At 37.9% G+C, this 16,720-nt stretch overlaps 1 protein-coding gene across 2 annotated transcripts in view; it reads right to left on the bottom strand.

Annotated features, from left to right (window-relative positions):
• Nucleotides 1-204: 204 nt before the first annotated feature.
• The window catches only part of LOC145510102 (hepatitis A virus cellular receptor 1-like), a 69,935-nt gene continuing 53,419 nt past the window's right edge, over nt 205-16,720 (bottom strand). For both annotated transcript variants that reach the window (XM_081500440.1, XM_081500441.1), the window contains 6 exons: nt 14,071-14,367; nt 11,051-11,149; nt 7,286-7,341; nt 4,828-4,936; nt 3,901-3,937; nt 205-753 (listed from right to left, as the gene is read on the bottom strand). In XM_081500440.1, the coding sequence (XP_081356566.1) occupies nt 651-753; nt 3,901-3,937; nt 4,828-4,936; nt 7,286-7,341; nt 11,051-11,149; nt 14,071-14,367 (701 nt within the window). In that variant the 3' untranslated portion in view covers nt 205-650. The remainder of the gene's footprint in view (nt 754-3,900; nt 3,938-4,827; nt 4,937-7,285; nt 7,342-11,050; nt 11,150-14,070; nt 14,368-16,720) is intronic.

A 16,720-nucleotide genomic window follows, 5' to 3' on the forward strand; every position in this document is an offset into this window, starting at 1 on the left:
CCTACCTTCTTCTAACTGCTAAAATACCATTCTGGTCCCAGGGGAAGCACTTAATGCCTTCTATTTCCAAGCCCTGAGAAACCAGACCTATCTATAATGGCAAAATCACATTCACTTCTATTTTCCCAGTGGGTAAATAGAAACCTGTACACTCCCATGATTTGAAACCCTTGATGTCCTAAGGAATATAACATTTGGAGTCAATTTTAAAAAATCATGAAATGCTTCCATGTTAAGTCCTTTAAGTACCAAATTAAATTTGCTGATTTTAAGTTGTGGTCAGCTCCTCTCCACAGCTTTATTAACCAAGGTAGAAGTGTGTTTTCTGTCTCCCCTATGAGAATTTTTGATGGATTACAGGATTCATAGGGTCTAAAGAGAATGTACAATTCTAAAGTGTACCTTTCATGCTTTGGAGAGAGTTCTGCAATGACCAGAAAGACTGACTCAGTTTTAGTATAAAACATTAGGACTGTGTGACAGAGGTTGATTGTGTACAGATGATGGAGACTCACTCTACCCAATGTTCTTGACACTGTGGAATGTCATCAGAAACTGACCAAAAAATTGTCCTGCTGCTTGAAGGATTCTGACATGGTGATATCTGGGCACTGTCTTCTACATAATGCCTTAGAATTTGGGCCCACGACTTAATGAGAGTCATCAATAATGTAGACATTATCTTCTTCTTGGATAGGCTTCAGAGCTGCATGTTTTAAAGCTCCAATATGAGACTCCTTCAAGGGAATCACACTGTAGAAAGAATAACATGATTAAGAGAAAGGCACTTCTCAAGGATGAACAGCACAGTTCTTTATGTTCAGGCAATACTGGGTATTTGCATTTCCTAGAGCATCATTCAGACAGCCTATGAAGTCAGTAGAAGCTTCCAGATTTTGTGAATATGAAGTTTTAGGAAAGTCTGTTTAATAAAGTGATAGATTCAATGCAATCCCCATCAAGCTACCAATGGTACTTTTCACAGAACTAGAACAAATCATTTCACAATTTGTATGGAAATATAAGAAACCTCGAACAGCCAAAGCAATCTTGAGAAAGAAGAATGGAACTGGAGGAATCAACCTGCCTGACTTCAGGCTCTACTACAAAGCCACAATCATCAAGACAGCCTGGTACTGGCACAAAGATAGAAATATAGATCAATGGAACAAAATAGAAAGCCCAGAGATAAACCCACGCACCTATGGACACCTTATCTTCGACAAAGGAGGCAAGAACATACAATGAAGAAAAGACAATCTCTTTAACAAGTGGTGCTGGGAAAACTGGTCAACCACTTGTAAAAGAATGAAACTAGAACACTTCCTAACACCATACACAAAAATAAACTCAAAATGGATTAAAGATCTAAACGTAAGACCAGAAACTATAAAACTCCTAGAGGAAAACATAGGCAAAACACTCTCCGACATAAATCACAGCAGGATCCTCCGTGACCCACCTCCCAGAATATTGGAAATAAAAGCAAAAATAAACAAAAGGGACCTAATTAAAATTAAAAGCTTTTGCACAACAAAATAAACTATAAGCAAGGTGAAAAGACAGCCTTCAGAATGGGAGAAAATAATAGCAAACGAAGCAACAGATAAACAATTAATCTAAAAAATATACAAGCAACTCCTGCAGCTGAATTCCAGAAAAATAAATGACTCAATCAAAAAATGGGCCAAAGAACTAAACAGACATTTCTCCAAAGAAGACATACAGATGGCTAACAAACACATGAAAAGATGCTCAACATCACTCATTATTAGAGAAATGCAAATCAAAACCACAATGAGGTACCATTTCACACCAGTCAGAATGGCTGCTATCCAAAAGTCTACAAGCAATAAATGCTGGAGAGGGTGTGGAGAAAAGGGAACCCTCTTACACTGTTGGTGGGAATGCAAACTAGAACAGCCACTATGGAGAACAGTGTGGAGATTCCTTAAAAAACTGGGAATAGAACTGCCATATGACCCAGCAATCCCACTGCTGGGCATACACACCGAGGAAACCAGAATTGAAAGACGCGTGTACCCCAATGTTCATTGCAGCACTGTTTACAATAGCCAGGACATGGAAGCAACCTAGATGTCCATCAGCAGACAAATGGATAAGGAAGCTGTGGTACATATACACAATGGAATATTACTCAGCCATTAAAAAAAATACATTTGAATTGGTTCTATCGAGATGGATGAAACTGGAGCCCATTATACAGAGTGAAGTAAGCCAGAAAGAAAAACACCAATACAGTATACTAATGCATATATATGGAATTTGAAAGATGGTAACGATAACCCTATATGCGAGACAGAATAAGAGACACAGATGCATAGAACAGTCTTATGGACTCTGAGGGAGAAGGTGAGGGTGGGAGGTTCTGGGAGAATAGCATTGAAACATGTATATTATCATATGTGAAACAGAACACCATTCCATGTTCGATGCATGAGACAAATGCTCAGGGCTGGGGCAATGGGATGACCCAGAGGGATGGGATGGGGAGGGAGGTGGGAGGGGGGTTCAGGATGGGGAACACATGTAAACCCATGGCTGATTCATGTCAATGTATGGCAAAAACTACTACAATATAGTAAAGTAATTAGCCCCCAACTAAAATAAATAAATTTATTTTAAAAAAAAAATGCAAGATTTAAAACATCAAAAATAAATAAATAAATAAAGTGATAGAAATCCTCAGCAGTCATTCCAAAATCTCAGACTGGTCTCCTTCAAGAGACTTATGTAACAGAAGACAAAAACTGAAAATGTAAGAAGACAAATATCAGACATCAAGATGAAGTACTAAACCACGATGCACATTCACAAAGATGGCCAGGGAATGGTTTGGTTGCTGTTTTTCTGAATGGAAACTGTGACCCTTTAGAGAAGGTAAATTAAATCTATTTAGTGGTCTATATCCTATAGTTAAGATAAATATATATCAGCATACAAAATATCAGAGCATACTGGATATAATAAAATAGCATTGCTTCATCTAAGTGTGTACGAGATCATAGAGCCAAAAATCTTACTGTGTCTTAATGATCGAAATTGGAAAGCTATGAGTTAGATGATTTTTATAACTGTACACTCACACATCAAGGGTACATAAATGTAATTTGTGGGGCTTTGATACAGCTACTTTCTTAGAACTTGTATGCAGTCACTATTTTCATTACCTAAGCCTGACCAGAAATGATATGAAATGCACTGAATCTTCACTCAGCTCTGATCTTTAAACAGATTAGTCACATATGTGTGGAAACAGTCTAGGTGTCTGTGGTTCAAAATAAGTCAATGTGATAAATTAATAGCTGCCCCCAAAATAACACGTTGAGGAAACACTCAGCTTTGTTTTGTTTTGCTTTTATGTATTATAAGGTATTTTCTACAATAAATATTTTCTTTTCTAATTAGGGGATAAAAAGTGAAAATTTTAAAAATCTAAACAGTGAAAGGACTAAGAGGATGCTATTTTCCATTCTTTTCTGCCTATAGGGAGTATTTCTTTTTCTTCCATTTTTGGAAGCAGATAGTCAAAAACTTCTATAAGTCTGGGTTTTGGACTCTAGGAGACCCACTCAAATGGCCCATTAAACAAAATCTGCAGTTTAGTTCTCTTGCTCTAAAAGATCTGGTTTCTGGTGCTGTTTCTGTACAGTTCTAGCACATTTGCAGAAAACACAAAGATGTATTCTCATCACATCACTAAAATCATTACTGGAAGGTTGGACAGCAATGGAGATTCTCTATATACTAGATTTTTCAGAATCCAGAGTATAAAGTGGAGAACTCGGAAGGAAAAGAGGAGAGGGACAGAAACATTTTCCTTATTTTTAATAGAATAAGAATATCAAAAGGCATTGACACAAACTCTTTCAAACTTACCGTAGTAGCTCCACCTTGTTACCCAGGCAAAGATATTCTAAATTGGATAAGAAACGAAGAGAAAATTAAACATATAAGCTAAAGAGTTCATGAGATTTTTTCCCAATATGTATATTATTACTGTTATTACCTTAATATGAGAAAAATAGGTACAGATATCAGATACTGAAAAAATTAATTAAGAGGAAAGAATATTTTTAAAATGAAGGGGAAACAAATCAGTCTGTGCTCTTCCCTGATAACTCCAGATAGCTTTTCTTGAATCTCTAGGAGCCAAATAAACCCCTTAGTGGAAAGTATCTTGTGATTATCAGGTTTAATGCATTCACCCACAAGCCCTAGCTTACTTTAATATAATCGTATTTCACTGTAAAAAAAATGGGAGGTTGTGTTTCTCTGATAGATGGCAGGTTTTACACAAACACACACACACACACACACACACACACACACACACACACACACTGGTGGAAGGACACCAGGAGGCCCTGGGTGGCTGCCTTGTGAAACCCTTTGTTCTCTTCTTAGCCCTGAAATCATGTATCCTCCCAATGGCTCATTTGGTTCCTCTGTTAAGTGAGTGTTATAAAACTCTCAGCAGTTTCACCCCCTATAGGAAAAAAAATTGGTTATTGAAAGAAGAGGAAAAGGAGGAGTGAACAAATCTTGTATATTACACTGGTTTGTTGATATGCAAATTCCAACTCTACCTAACCAATGCTTAATTCTCCATATTTAATTTCTCCCGTGGAGAACTTAAGTATCATGTTTCTCTTCACTGGGAAGATAATTTTAAGATAAACAAAAATAAAAAAGAACAAGGTAAGAACCAAGGAAGTTATGTGAAACCAAAATCATATGGAATGTAGGGCTACAGGTAGTTTGGCTCAAGAATACTTCTGTGGGCACAGTCCTGAGGTGACTTACTTTTGTTAATCCAGAATACCACAAACATGAGCAATACTACCAAGACAGCAACAGAGATTCCAATGTAGACTCCCTTGTTGGTGCTCATCCATGGACCTTGTACCAGCCCCTAAAGAAGCATCAGCAGATCAAAAACAAAATAAAAAACAACAAAATAAAACCATATTATTAGAATTATGGGTAGAACACACTTTCTAAAATAAATTACCCAGATACATATATTAACATTTGGCTAGTTCTTTATCATGAAGGGTGAGACCAAATGATCTGAAGTTACAATCATATGGTGAAATTCTAAGACAATTTAAAATTCAAATACATTTGGGGATGGTGGAAATGTATATCTTGCTTGTGATGCTATTTATAGACATGTATACATTTGCCAAAACTCAAACTGTACATTTCAAATGAACCTGTTTTATAATATGTAAATTACAAATACTTTTAAAAATGAATAAGGTATTCCCATATATACTATTCTTATGATACTAAAACAAAAAAGTTTTTTTCTCATGTAAGTTTGACGCATTTTTTAGTTCTGATAGTTTTAAAAATGTATATACATATTTGTTTAGCTGTACTGCGCAACCCATGGGATCTTAGTTCCCCAGCCAGGGATGGAACCTACAAACCCTTGCATTAGGAGTGTGGAGTCTTATCCACTGGGCTTCCAGGGAAGTCCCTACATTATTATACAAGTGAGTTTTTCACTAATCAGTTGACACTGTCTCTTCATGTCAGTAAGTACACTGCAGTGCCAACATTGTTAATGGCAATAAGTGGGCATGTTTAATTGACTAAGTAATTAGTCCCTATTATTGAATATTAAAGTTATTTGAAACATTTTTATGATATAAGTAGCAGCAAAGAACATCTTTTCTTATACAGCTTCATGTATTTGTTCAATTCTCTCTTTAAAGTGGAGTTCAGGAAATTGATTTACTACTAGGACAAAATATATGCTCCTTGGTTTTCAGGATACCTGGGAGACACTGTGACATCTTCAGAGTCAAGACACAAAAAGCCCACAATTTCGCTACTGCCTATTGTGGACTTGCTTCTGTAATGATTCTACTTGTTGGTAAACATACCTGTCCTAAAGGTAAAAAAAAAATCCCACCATTTAGAATATTTGTTTCTTTTTTTTTAATCCAGCATAAATCTAACTGTGTAACAATATTGCAGTCATTTATACAGTGGCAGTTCTACTATTTAATAGATATAAACAAATTCTATCCATATTCATCAGATCAATCAGTGCCCATTGCTGATTGGTGAGAGTGGCTAAAATCTTTCGTATCATTCCTGTATGGTAGTGTTATCATTGTCACTAAGGTATGCAACATAAAGCCATTTGATCTCACACTAAATAACTCCCACTTTTCCTGAGCTTGACTTTCTCTTACAATGGCCATGTTGCAACTTCTCACCACGTGCAATCAGGATTACTCTCTTACCTAAACTCTTTTTGTTTGTTTGCAAGTAACTCTTCTAAGAGTTAGTTGCACATCGTAAAAAGAAAAGTTTTTTAACCAAGGGAGCCAAAAGAAAAGATTCTATTGATAAATTCTTCTAACTTACTCACAAAGATCAGACTTTAATGAACATCATGAGAATATAGCTCCTTATATTTTTTCTTAAACTGTGTATGAGAATATCCTACAGAATCACAAAGTCGTTCAAGACCTTAGGACCTTAAAAAATCATCCTATGAGGAGGATCAGGGCTTCATAAATGGCTCATTGGTAAAGAATCCGCCTGCCAAGCAGAAGACATGGGTTTGATCTCTGGCTGTGGAAGATTCCCCGGAGAAGGAAATGGCAACCCACCCCAATATTCTTGCTTGGAAAATTTCATGGACAGAGGAGCCTGCAGGTTACCATCCATGGGGTTGCAAAGAATTGGACAAGACTTAGTGACTAAACACCAGCAACAAATGGGGAGGATTACGTATAGAAAGACTCAGCAGTGGCCTCAAAATTTCTCAATAGGAGGACAATTGGGTTGGAAAAAGATATTAGGGGGCCTAAGTTTAAGCAAGCACACTTTGATTTGCATAATATTTTTGGTTGGGATGGCCTGCATTCCACCACATCAATTCAAGGCACGCTATTTCTCTAATGATGATCAAAGTCTTCCTTGATATGTAATGTTAATTCACTATCCTTGAATTAACTCTTTTTTCTAATTTTATGACCAGGAGACATTTTGTAGAGTGTTTGTGTGGAGTATAGTATCACTTTTCAGATATTTCTAACAAAATAGTGCAGCTATATAAAATTTTTAAATTAATTAAAATATTCCTATTTAAGAGTCAAATTCTTTTCTTCGTTTATTTTATGAGTTAGAAATAATTAACTGTGAACAAGACTTAATAATAATACTCTCTAAATGTAACTTGCTTCCAAGGAAACATACAAGTGAATCAGGCTAATAAAGTAGGAAGGAGTATGCTTACAACTTGATAGCTATGCCAAAGGGGATCTGGAGACTCTGTCACAGTGTCATTCCCATCTGCTCAACAAGAAGGAAAATTTATTAGAATTATAAAAATACTGAATTTTCATTGCAAACACCAAATATATTCACATTGCTTTCTGGAAATGATCAAAAACTTGAATAATCATACGGCCAAATGCTGTAGGCACTGCAGGAGTTAAATCAAATAACTAACATTATTTAATTTAACCTGTAACCCATGCTTCTTAACCATTTTCGTCACCCACCCTTCCAAAATGGACCCCCTTTTTTCTATCTATGGAAACAAGTACATGTTCACAGAATGTTTACCTACAATTTTCGAGAAGTCATAGTGGCCCATTCTCAGAACTAGGTTAAAGATTACCACTTATGGTAGGTAACCAGTGATTTCATGACAGCTATGAAACTGCCAGTGAGTGCTCAGAGGCCACTGCACACCAAACAGCAGAACGACCCTTTTCAAAACATATGTTACATTGGCTTTACATTTAAAATGTGAGTGAGATGCATTAAGATATCCCAACAGGTGGCATCCAACTCCTACATTATGTGCCAGTGTGCCCAGATATTGATCCAAAAGAGCTTTAGAAAATATGTTACATCAGCCCCAAAGCTAATGTAATATGAGGATATATGCAGAATTTCTAAGGATACTATATGGGCTTCCCTGATGGCTCAGACGATAAACAATCTGCCTGCAATGCAGGAGACCCGGATTCAACCCCCGGGTCAGCATAATTCCCAGGAGAAGGGAATGGCAACCCCTTCAGTATTCTTGCCTGGAGAATTCCACAGACACAGGAGCCTGGTGGGACAGTCCATGGGGACACAAAGAGCTGGACACAACTGAGCAACTAACACCTACACACACACACACACACACACACACACACACACACACACACACACACACACACACACACACACACACAAGGATGCTATGTACCTAAAATCTTGATATAAATGAATATTATGCTTTAAAGTTTTGAATGTTCAAATTTTAATAGTGTTTTAAAATATGCCTTTTGTTACACAGAACATATACTGTTGACCTTCCTAAGCAACCTATCTGACCTATAGGTCAGACACAGGATTCTTTCTTTACTGAATATCTATTATATACCAAGACCTTTATATTCTTATACCAGTTTTCTCAATCCTACTTTATAGCTGAGGAAGTAGTCCTGAAATGGTTGAAGTTTCCAACTATAGAACGGGACAAGAGCCTCGGTTCATAACTACTACACAAGTTACATTCTCATCCAATGAAAATACTGAAGGTCTTAGAAAAATCCTTAACTACTGACAAAACTTTTGTCATGTCATTTTGCAATCAAAGTGAAAATGAATCCACCATACCCCCTCTAAAGTTTTACACTTTACATTACTGTGTCTAAGTCTTAACACCATGTTAGACAAATATCAGCTATTACTATTATGTTATTATATAACAATAGGAACAATAGGGGGAGAGACACCATGCAACGGACTTTTCAAACATCTTATTTTTCATTCCTCACAAACATGCAGTGAGGAATGCAGCATCTTGCCCCTGGGTGCACAGCTAGTAACTGGCAGTTGAACTGAAGGCTGTCTGTCTCCAAAACAGAACTAAACAGGCTGCTTAGTCTGGCAATGGCAAGAAATAAACCTGCCCTGAAAGAATTAAATGAGATAATGTATGACAGTTTTCTTTGCATTGTTCATTTAAGAAGGCCTTCTTATCTCTCCTTGCTGTTCTCTGGAACTCTACATTCAGTTGGATATATCTTTCCCTTTCAGTTGGGTATGTCTTTCCTCTTTCCATTTCATCCAAGAATGGGCATGATAAAGGACAGAAATGGTAAGGACCTGACAGAAGCAGAGGAGATTAAGAAGAGTTGGCAAGAATGATGAATGATACAAAAGAAGGATGATACAAAAAGATCTTAATGACTTGGATAATCCTTTCACATGCTAACAAGGTTATGCTCAAAATCCTTAAGCTAGGCTTCAGCAGTACATGAACTGAGAACTTCCAGACGTCCAAGCTAGGTTTAGAAAAGACAGAGGAACCAGAGATCAAATTGCCAACATTAGGTAGATCATGGAGAAAGCAAAGGAATTCCAGAAAAACATCTATTTCTGCTTCATTGACTATGCTAAGCCTCTGATTATGTTGTTATTGTTCAGTCACTAAGTCATATCTGATTCTTTGTGACCCCATGGACTGCAGTATGTCAGGCTTCCCTGTCCTTCACTATTTCCCAGAGTTTTTTCAAACTCATGTCCATTAAGTCAGTGATGCCATCCAACCATCTCACCCTCTGTTGTCTCCTTCTCATCTTGCCCTCAATCTTTCCCAGCATCAGGGTCTTTTCCAATGAGTCAGTTCTTCCCATCAGGTGGCCAAAATGTTGCAGTAGCTAATGAACAACCACAACAGGTGACAGTTTGCTGGTACATCTGTCTGTCAAAAGATGGGTGGCAGGCCATATGATGACCAAAATTCCTTCCATACTAAAATTCTTTGTTTTGTGAGGCTTTAACCCACTGAAGTCTGACTTGGGCATTGTGAGGATTTGGCTGGAGAACCTCAGAGACACTGCCAAGATGGCAGCAGTCACAGAAGTTGTGGTGACACAGCTGTTCCAATGTCTGTTCCATGCTGAAAATCTACCTTGACCAGGTTTTAATGACAAATTTTAGAGATTGATTCCCAATTGAATTGGTCCCTCTGTGTGTCCTACTGCAGGTCCATTTTCTATTAACCAGCTTCCAGGGATGACTGGCAAAAGGTAGGCCATACTGGAGGTCTGCTACAGATTGGCAACTCCTGAGCATGATGAGTCATATGCACGAGGAGTCTTGAAAAGCCTGATCTTTTTTGAATGCTTCGCAGGCACAAGAACACATAAGCCAGCTCTGCATTGCAAAGGAGTTCAGCATGTGCTACATCACCAAATTTACCACCACAGGTAGCAAGTTAGCTGGGAAAGATGACAGGATTCAGCATCACCTTTTGCCATCACAGGAAAGACAAGAAAAATCTTACATCTGAAAAAAATATGGATTTTCCAAAATTGGGGAGAGCAGGGAGACTTTTCTGGTGGAATAGCCCAATCCTAGTAGGGCATGCCTCTTTGGTTTTCCTGTCCATGTTCTCAACCCATCTCAAAGTGTCCACGTGAAATGACAGCTTAACAAGGCAGCAGGAGGGCCCGGTGGCTCTATGTAGTTTCTGGAGCTTAGGGGAAACATAAACAAGTGACTAGTCTGGTCTGGACCAGATTAATTTGGATTTAAACTTTTTAAGGCTCTGTCCAGGGAATTAAGCCTACTAATAAGTTTAAAGAAAAGGCTGGTTCGTTTAATTTAGAGAAATGCATCTGCATTTCACATGTGGATGTTCCCAAATCTTACAAGCTATCTATGTTGCTCAGGTGTGCATATTTCCGGACATGCTAAGTGACAGTCATAGTCGCCACGCTATATATCACTTACCTTTTAACTATGTTCCAATCTTTATCTAATTTAATCCTTGAAAGAATTCTACATCAGTAAAATTCCACCCATTTTACAAAGGATAAACACAGATTCAAAGAGGGTAAGGCATTTGTTCAAGTCGTATAGCTAATTGGAGTAGCCTTTGTAGGTACTCAAGTCAGACCTGTGTTATTACAGAATATGTGCTCTTAACAGTGTGCTAATATTTATCAAAATTTGAAAGCTCCCAGGCTTTCAGGAAAGAAAACAAAGTTACCTGTTGAGCAAGAGTATGATGGTGAGCAAGTTTTATTTGTTTCATATGGGGTGGTAGGCTTGGTTTCTGCAGTCTGTGTTGGAGAAGATAAAGAAGGTACTGAAATGATAAGAATGGAAGAATGTTGTTCAATTTGTGGAGGAAAATTTCCAACTCCAGCAAAAAATAACAAATAAAACTAAATTTAGGAATTACCCTTTGACTCTTAGAGAAATATTCAAGGATGGCCTTGAGACATTACCCTGCCATATATGTATTTCATTATTATGAATAAATATTACCTAGATAATGATCTGAAGAGCTTATCAATAGACAGAATCATTTCTCCTTTTATACTCTTAGTATCCTCTTAAAACCTATCATCTTATATAGGACACTCAATTAAGCTTTTATTCATACCAAACTTTTATTCACACCAATGACAGTTCAGTTCTGTGGAGCATGGCCTTGGGGCTGGCACTAATCCACCTTGTTTACGAGAACCCCGTTCTTGACTTCCTGACCTTATTCAAGTTCCTAATTATCCATCTACATCTTTCCAGGGAGATGTACACATTGACCAGCACAGAAAACGTACTGAGATTATTCAATTCCTTGAAGTCACTTTATGGAGACAGTACTGCCCACTGTCTGAGTCTTGGTAGTGAGCCTCAAAGCGGTGTTCCTGGTACTCTGGCTCCTTCTGCGGTTGTGTTCTGGTCACTCCTTTCATAGGACTGATTTCCTGTATTATCTGACTCATCTTCCATTTCTCACCAGAAAGCTTCACTGAGATTTCTCAGGGCTATGTTCCCTTTTCCTTTCTGGAAATCTCTCCTTTATTTTCTATCAAACATCTCACTTGACCTGCAGAGTTGACCGGTTGCCTCTTAATAAGATTTTTATATCCCTTCCTCTGAGAGCATCACAGAATTTTAGACCAAGGCAGTGGTGCTGGCTGGACAAGAGTTACCAAACCTAGGCTTTCCCTATTGTGTCTCATTGGTCTTCTTCTTTCCACTTTCTCACCATAGACTTCACATTTCAACATTGCCTGTTCTCTTGTTCTGAGCTATCTTTTGTTTTCTGTGAAAATTTTTGTTTTTGCGGGATTTTTTTTGGTCATTGTTGTTGTTGGTGGATCTCTTTTCTTTTTTTGGTTTTGCTTTTGTCTAATGCTCAAATTTGTAGCAGGATATGGCTCTCTTTAGGAATTGAGAACAGGACAATAAAAGAAAATCAATGATCGCAGTCTTCATTCAATTTAAATCTGTGCAGAAGACTTGGTGATCTTAACTTCTTTCTGTAGTTTTGGTCTTTGTGGGCATTTTTCTGTTCCCCTGTTCTCCTCAGACTTTACTTCCAACCAGTTCAGGAGTATTCTAGATGACTAGCATGGACAGGGGCACAGAGCACAGAGAGGGAAAGAATGTAAATACAAATGCCCCTGCTATAGATCTGTTCCAGTGCTAACATCCTTTCTATACCGTAAAGTTCAACTCTAAACTCAAACTCACTAGGAAACTATCAGGACATGTATAAGACTCAACTAATACTACCTCTCGGAGGCCACGTGAACATACACACCAATACTCTCCTTCTGAACTTCTGCTTTAAACAAAGGCCATAACTTACACATGTCCCTCAAAACAGGAGCTCTAATCCATCCACCTCAGCAGGCACAAACTATTAAGCTAAATCAATACTGAAAAAGTCAACAGATGCTCTAGTGCATTTTTCTTGCAAACTTTTATGGCTGTAAAAATCCCACTTTCAACCTAAAGACCTCCTTCTAAATGCAACTTGAAAATCCTTCAGATCCCTCCTCCCTGAATACACACATGGATCAACAGGGGTGAAGGGAAATCAATGTGTTCCCTCAGACATTTTGGCTAAGAGTTTGTGATATTTCTGTTACTCTTCAGTTCCAGAGCCCTTCAAAGTGCCAAAGGGTTGTGGAGGCTTTGAGAATCTCCACATAAAAGTTATCTTTTTAATCCTAAAAGGAGAAAGTTGGAACCCAAACGTGTCCTCAGAATGAGAAGTTATTTCCCAACCTATAATTCAAAAATATTCTCCATTTATATTAAACCTAAACTATTATCTAACAGAAATTTGAAGTATGAACACTGTAGCCTGAACTGAAAAAAACAAATGTATGCATTCTAAATTGCATAATACTTAAATCTGATATTTACTTTGTCATCAGTATAAATGGCATTTCTCTGATACATGAACAAAGGAGGTTAGAAGTAAAATGTGTAAGTCACTGACACCCTGAAAAAGCAGGGTAATTGTATGAAAGCTTTTCCAGTGAGGATGTCAGATCAGAACAAACTCATCCAAACATAAATTCTATGTTCAGTACAGAACGCAGCAAAGGCCAACATTCAAATTAATGGGCATAATCTAGACTCAACCATTTTCTATTCATATGAATGAACAGAAACAACAATGAACTCGGACTCTGTGCCTCAGTCCTCAGGAATATCAAGTAGAATTGAATCACACTGACAATGGGTAGGGTTGTCATAAAAATTAAGTGGCTTAATAGTTGTAAAGCAGTTAGCATGTTTCCTGACACAGGAAACAGAGTAAGCACTAACTTCACTGAAATCTTATCCTCATGTGTTGGGTTAGGCTTCAGAATGGATTAAATGATCTCTATTCAGAGCTCCTTGAAAGGGCAGAATCTCATTCACCAGGCCCTGTTCTGGCATCCTTATTTTTTCCTCATAATTCTGTGTTCAAATGAGCCATCCTCCTTAGATGTCCAAGATCAGTGATCTGGGTTTTTTTTGTATTAATAAATTTCTTGAGAGTCTGATAAAAAGCCTTAGGTCTCCTTCACTCTGTAAATGCTTATAGATATAAAAGGTAAATACAACAGGGGACAGGGGATTCACAGACTCTGTAGAGCCAGGTTTGGAAGCCTGTTAAGAATCCTTACCCTAGATTGTACATCTGACTTAACACAGTGCTCTGCATAGTCAATATCCTATCCTTTAAAGCCTTCTAGGATCAGAAGCACATCTGTTTACCTGTCTGGAAGTCCTCTGGGGGTGTTGCCATTGGAAGAGTAGAGGTAGAAGCCTTCGTTGTCAATGGAACAGTGGTGATCATCGTGATTGTTGAAGTTTCTGGAATAGTGGTGGTTGTCACTGGAGTAGTGTTGGTGGTTGGAGTAGTAGTTTTTGTTTGATTAGTTTCGGTCGTTGTTGGAGTAATAGCCTCGGTTGTTTCTCTTCGAGGTGTAGTAGTCATGGTCATTTTTCTTTGAGTAGTAGTAGTGGTGGTTCCTGTTCTTTGAGTAGTAGTTGTTGTGGTTGTTGTTGGAGCTAGAAATTAACATGAAAGCAAGGATTCAATGAGCTGCAGGTAACAAGATCCATGTGCTGGGCCTGTGCAACAACATGACCAAGGAGACTGTCCCCAGCTAGAACTCAGTATTTATTTCCCATGAACTTCAAATTCTCATCATTGGTCAGCTAGAATCCGTGACAAGAAGGGAGTGAAGACATGGTCACAGCAAGGAAACGGCTGCATTGAAAGGATGAAATATCACGAGGTGTTGAAAGAAAAAAAACTGACATATGGGATTTGTATTGAAGCACTTTGTAAAGACTAGTCGTGCATACCAAATCTATGCATCTTCAAAAACACCTGTGAGAAAGAGAAACTGTCTAGAACCTGAAACCATCTTTACCCTTTCAGTGGTGTACACCTAGGACCTAAACAGTAGTTCCCAAGAACCAAAATATTTACCAGATAAACAGCATTCAGTTTGACCAGTCCTAGGGGTACTCTTCCAACAGAACTACATCTTAAATGCATATTAATTTAAACCATTAACATATACTCAATAACACAAATGCATTTTGAATCTGGTTAAAAGAGAGACTAGATGTTTTAAAAACAGATAATAACTTTGACTCTTTCCAGAGTCTGAAATGATATAGGATTCCAAACCACTTACTGAAGTTCTCAGAGTTACTCAGAGAAAGAACTGGAACTAGAATTAAGCCAAAACACAGTGCCTGACACAAAAACAGAAATTGTAGGGTTGAATAAAAAATAAGTACTTTTTTTTCTCACTAGGCATCTTTTTGCACAGAAGTATTCTTAAATTTCAACTCTACTAACTACGAATTGGAACCTCAAGTCACTTAAATGGGGGAAAATTGGTGTGAAAACTATTTTGAGGGATTCAAGTCAACTTAATTTGGACACTAGCTAACTTTTGCCTTAAAAAAGAAAAACCATTTTTCAACAAGTATTTGTGAGTCGTATTATGTATAAGGCATTAGTAAACGTTTTAGGCTTTGGGATAGTCCTGAGATCTTGGTGGTAATTGCTCTAATCTGTCAGTGTGAAAACAACCATAGACACAATATAAACAAATGGATGTAGCTATGTTCCAATAAAACTTTATTTATAAAGCTGTTGGTGAGCCTGTTTTATAATCTGATCTGGCCCTGGAGCTACAGTTTTCTGACTCTGGTCTAACAGTGCAGTCAAAGGTTTTGACGAAGAGTGCAATCTCAATCCCCTCCATTCAGTCTGAAATCAAATCTAGACAAAAAAAAAGGAAGCAAGCAAAAAATCTGATAAAGGACTGTAATAAGGAGGAAACTGAATTGGCTTATTTAACTATGTGTCTTCCTTGGTTGTAAATATTTCCTGAGGAAGAAGCTAGGAAGCTAAGGGTAAAAGAAGATGCTGAGGAACAGCCCTAACAGAAGGTTGGAAAGTAAGCTCATTCTGTGAAAAGTGCAAGAAAACTTCAGCAAAGAATTGGTTTGGAGGTGGAGTCACTTTGGCTCAGTTATGGACCAGTTTCCCACTGTACAGGGCAGTGACTTTAAACATTCATCTATTAAAGAATATCTAAACACTATAACGGAGAAGGCAATGGCACCCCACTCCAGTACTCTTGCCTGGAAAATCCCATGGACGGAGGAGCCTGGTAGGCTACAGTCCATGGGGTCGCTAAGAGTCGGACACGACTGAGCGACTTCACTTTCACTTTTCCCTTTCATGCACTGGAGAAGGAAATGGCAACCCACTCCAGTGTTCTTGCCTGGAGAATCCCAGGGATGGCGGAGCCTGGTGAGCTGCCGTCTATGGGGTCGCACAGAGTCGGACACGACTGAAGCGACTTAGCAGCAGCAGCAGCAGCAGCAAACACTATAAAAGTCTCCTACTAATTTTTTCTGTATCATTGAAAAAATATTCAGCCAGACCAATCATATAATTTTACAACTCTAAAAATAATCTCTTCTCCACATGCAACCTCCTTACCTATGTCTCTAACACCAGCCTATTTTCCTTACATTACCTCCTAGATGTACTTTCCTCAGAGTCAGCTATTTGTTGTATCAAACTTGACCTTATTTTACTTTCCTTCAAGGACACAAGCCAAGTACAAAAGATGGGAGATTGTAATGTAATATCAAGCTCATTTAAATTAAACAAGAGACATAGCTCAAAAAGGCCAGGGGCATTGGGTTCTGCTGTCAATGGAAGACCTTAGTGGGAGAACATTTATTAGGAAAGAGCACCAGAAACTAGGAAATTCTGAAGAACATGATCCTTTCATCAAACAGTAAGGAAAATTAGAATGTCTACCTCAAGATGGAAAAATGTAAACTTCCTAATTTTTTGAATTTCACGAAGTTTTTAAAAGCCACA

The sequence above is a fragment of the Giraffa tippelskirchi genome, chromosome 6 (assembly GCF_054371585.1).
Source record: "Giraffa tippelskirchi isolate mGirTip1 chromosome 6, T2T-mGirTip1v1.2.pri, whole genome shotgun sequence".
NCBI classification, from domain to species: Eukaryota; Metazoa; Chordata; class Mammalia; order Artiodactyla; family Giraffidae; genus Giraffa; species Giraffa tippelskirchi.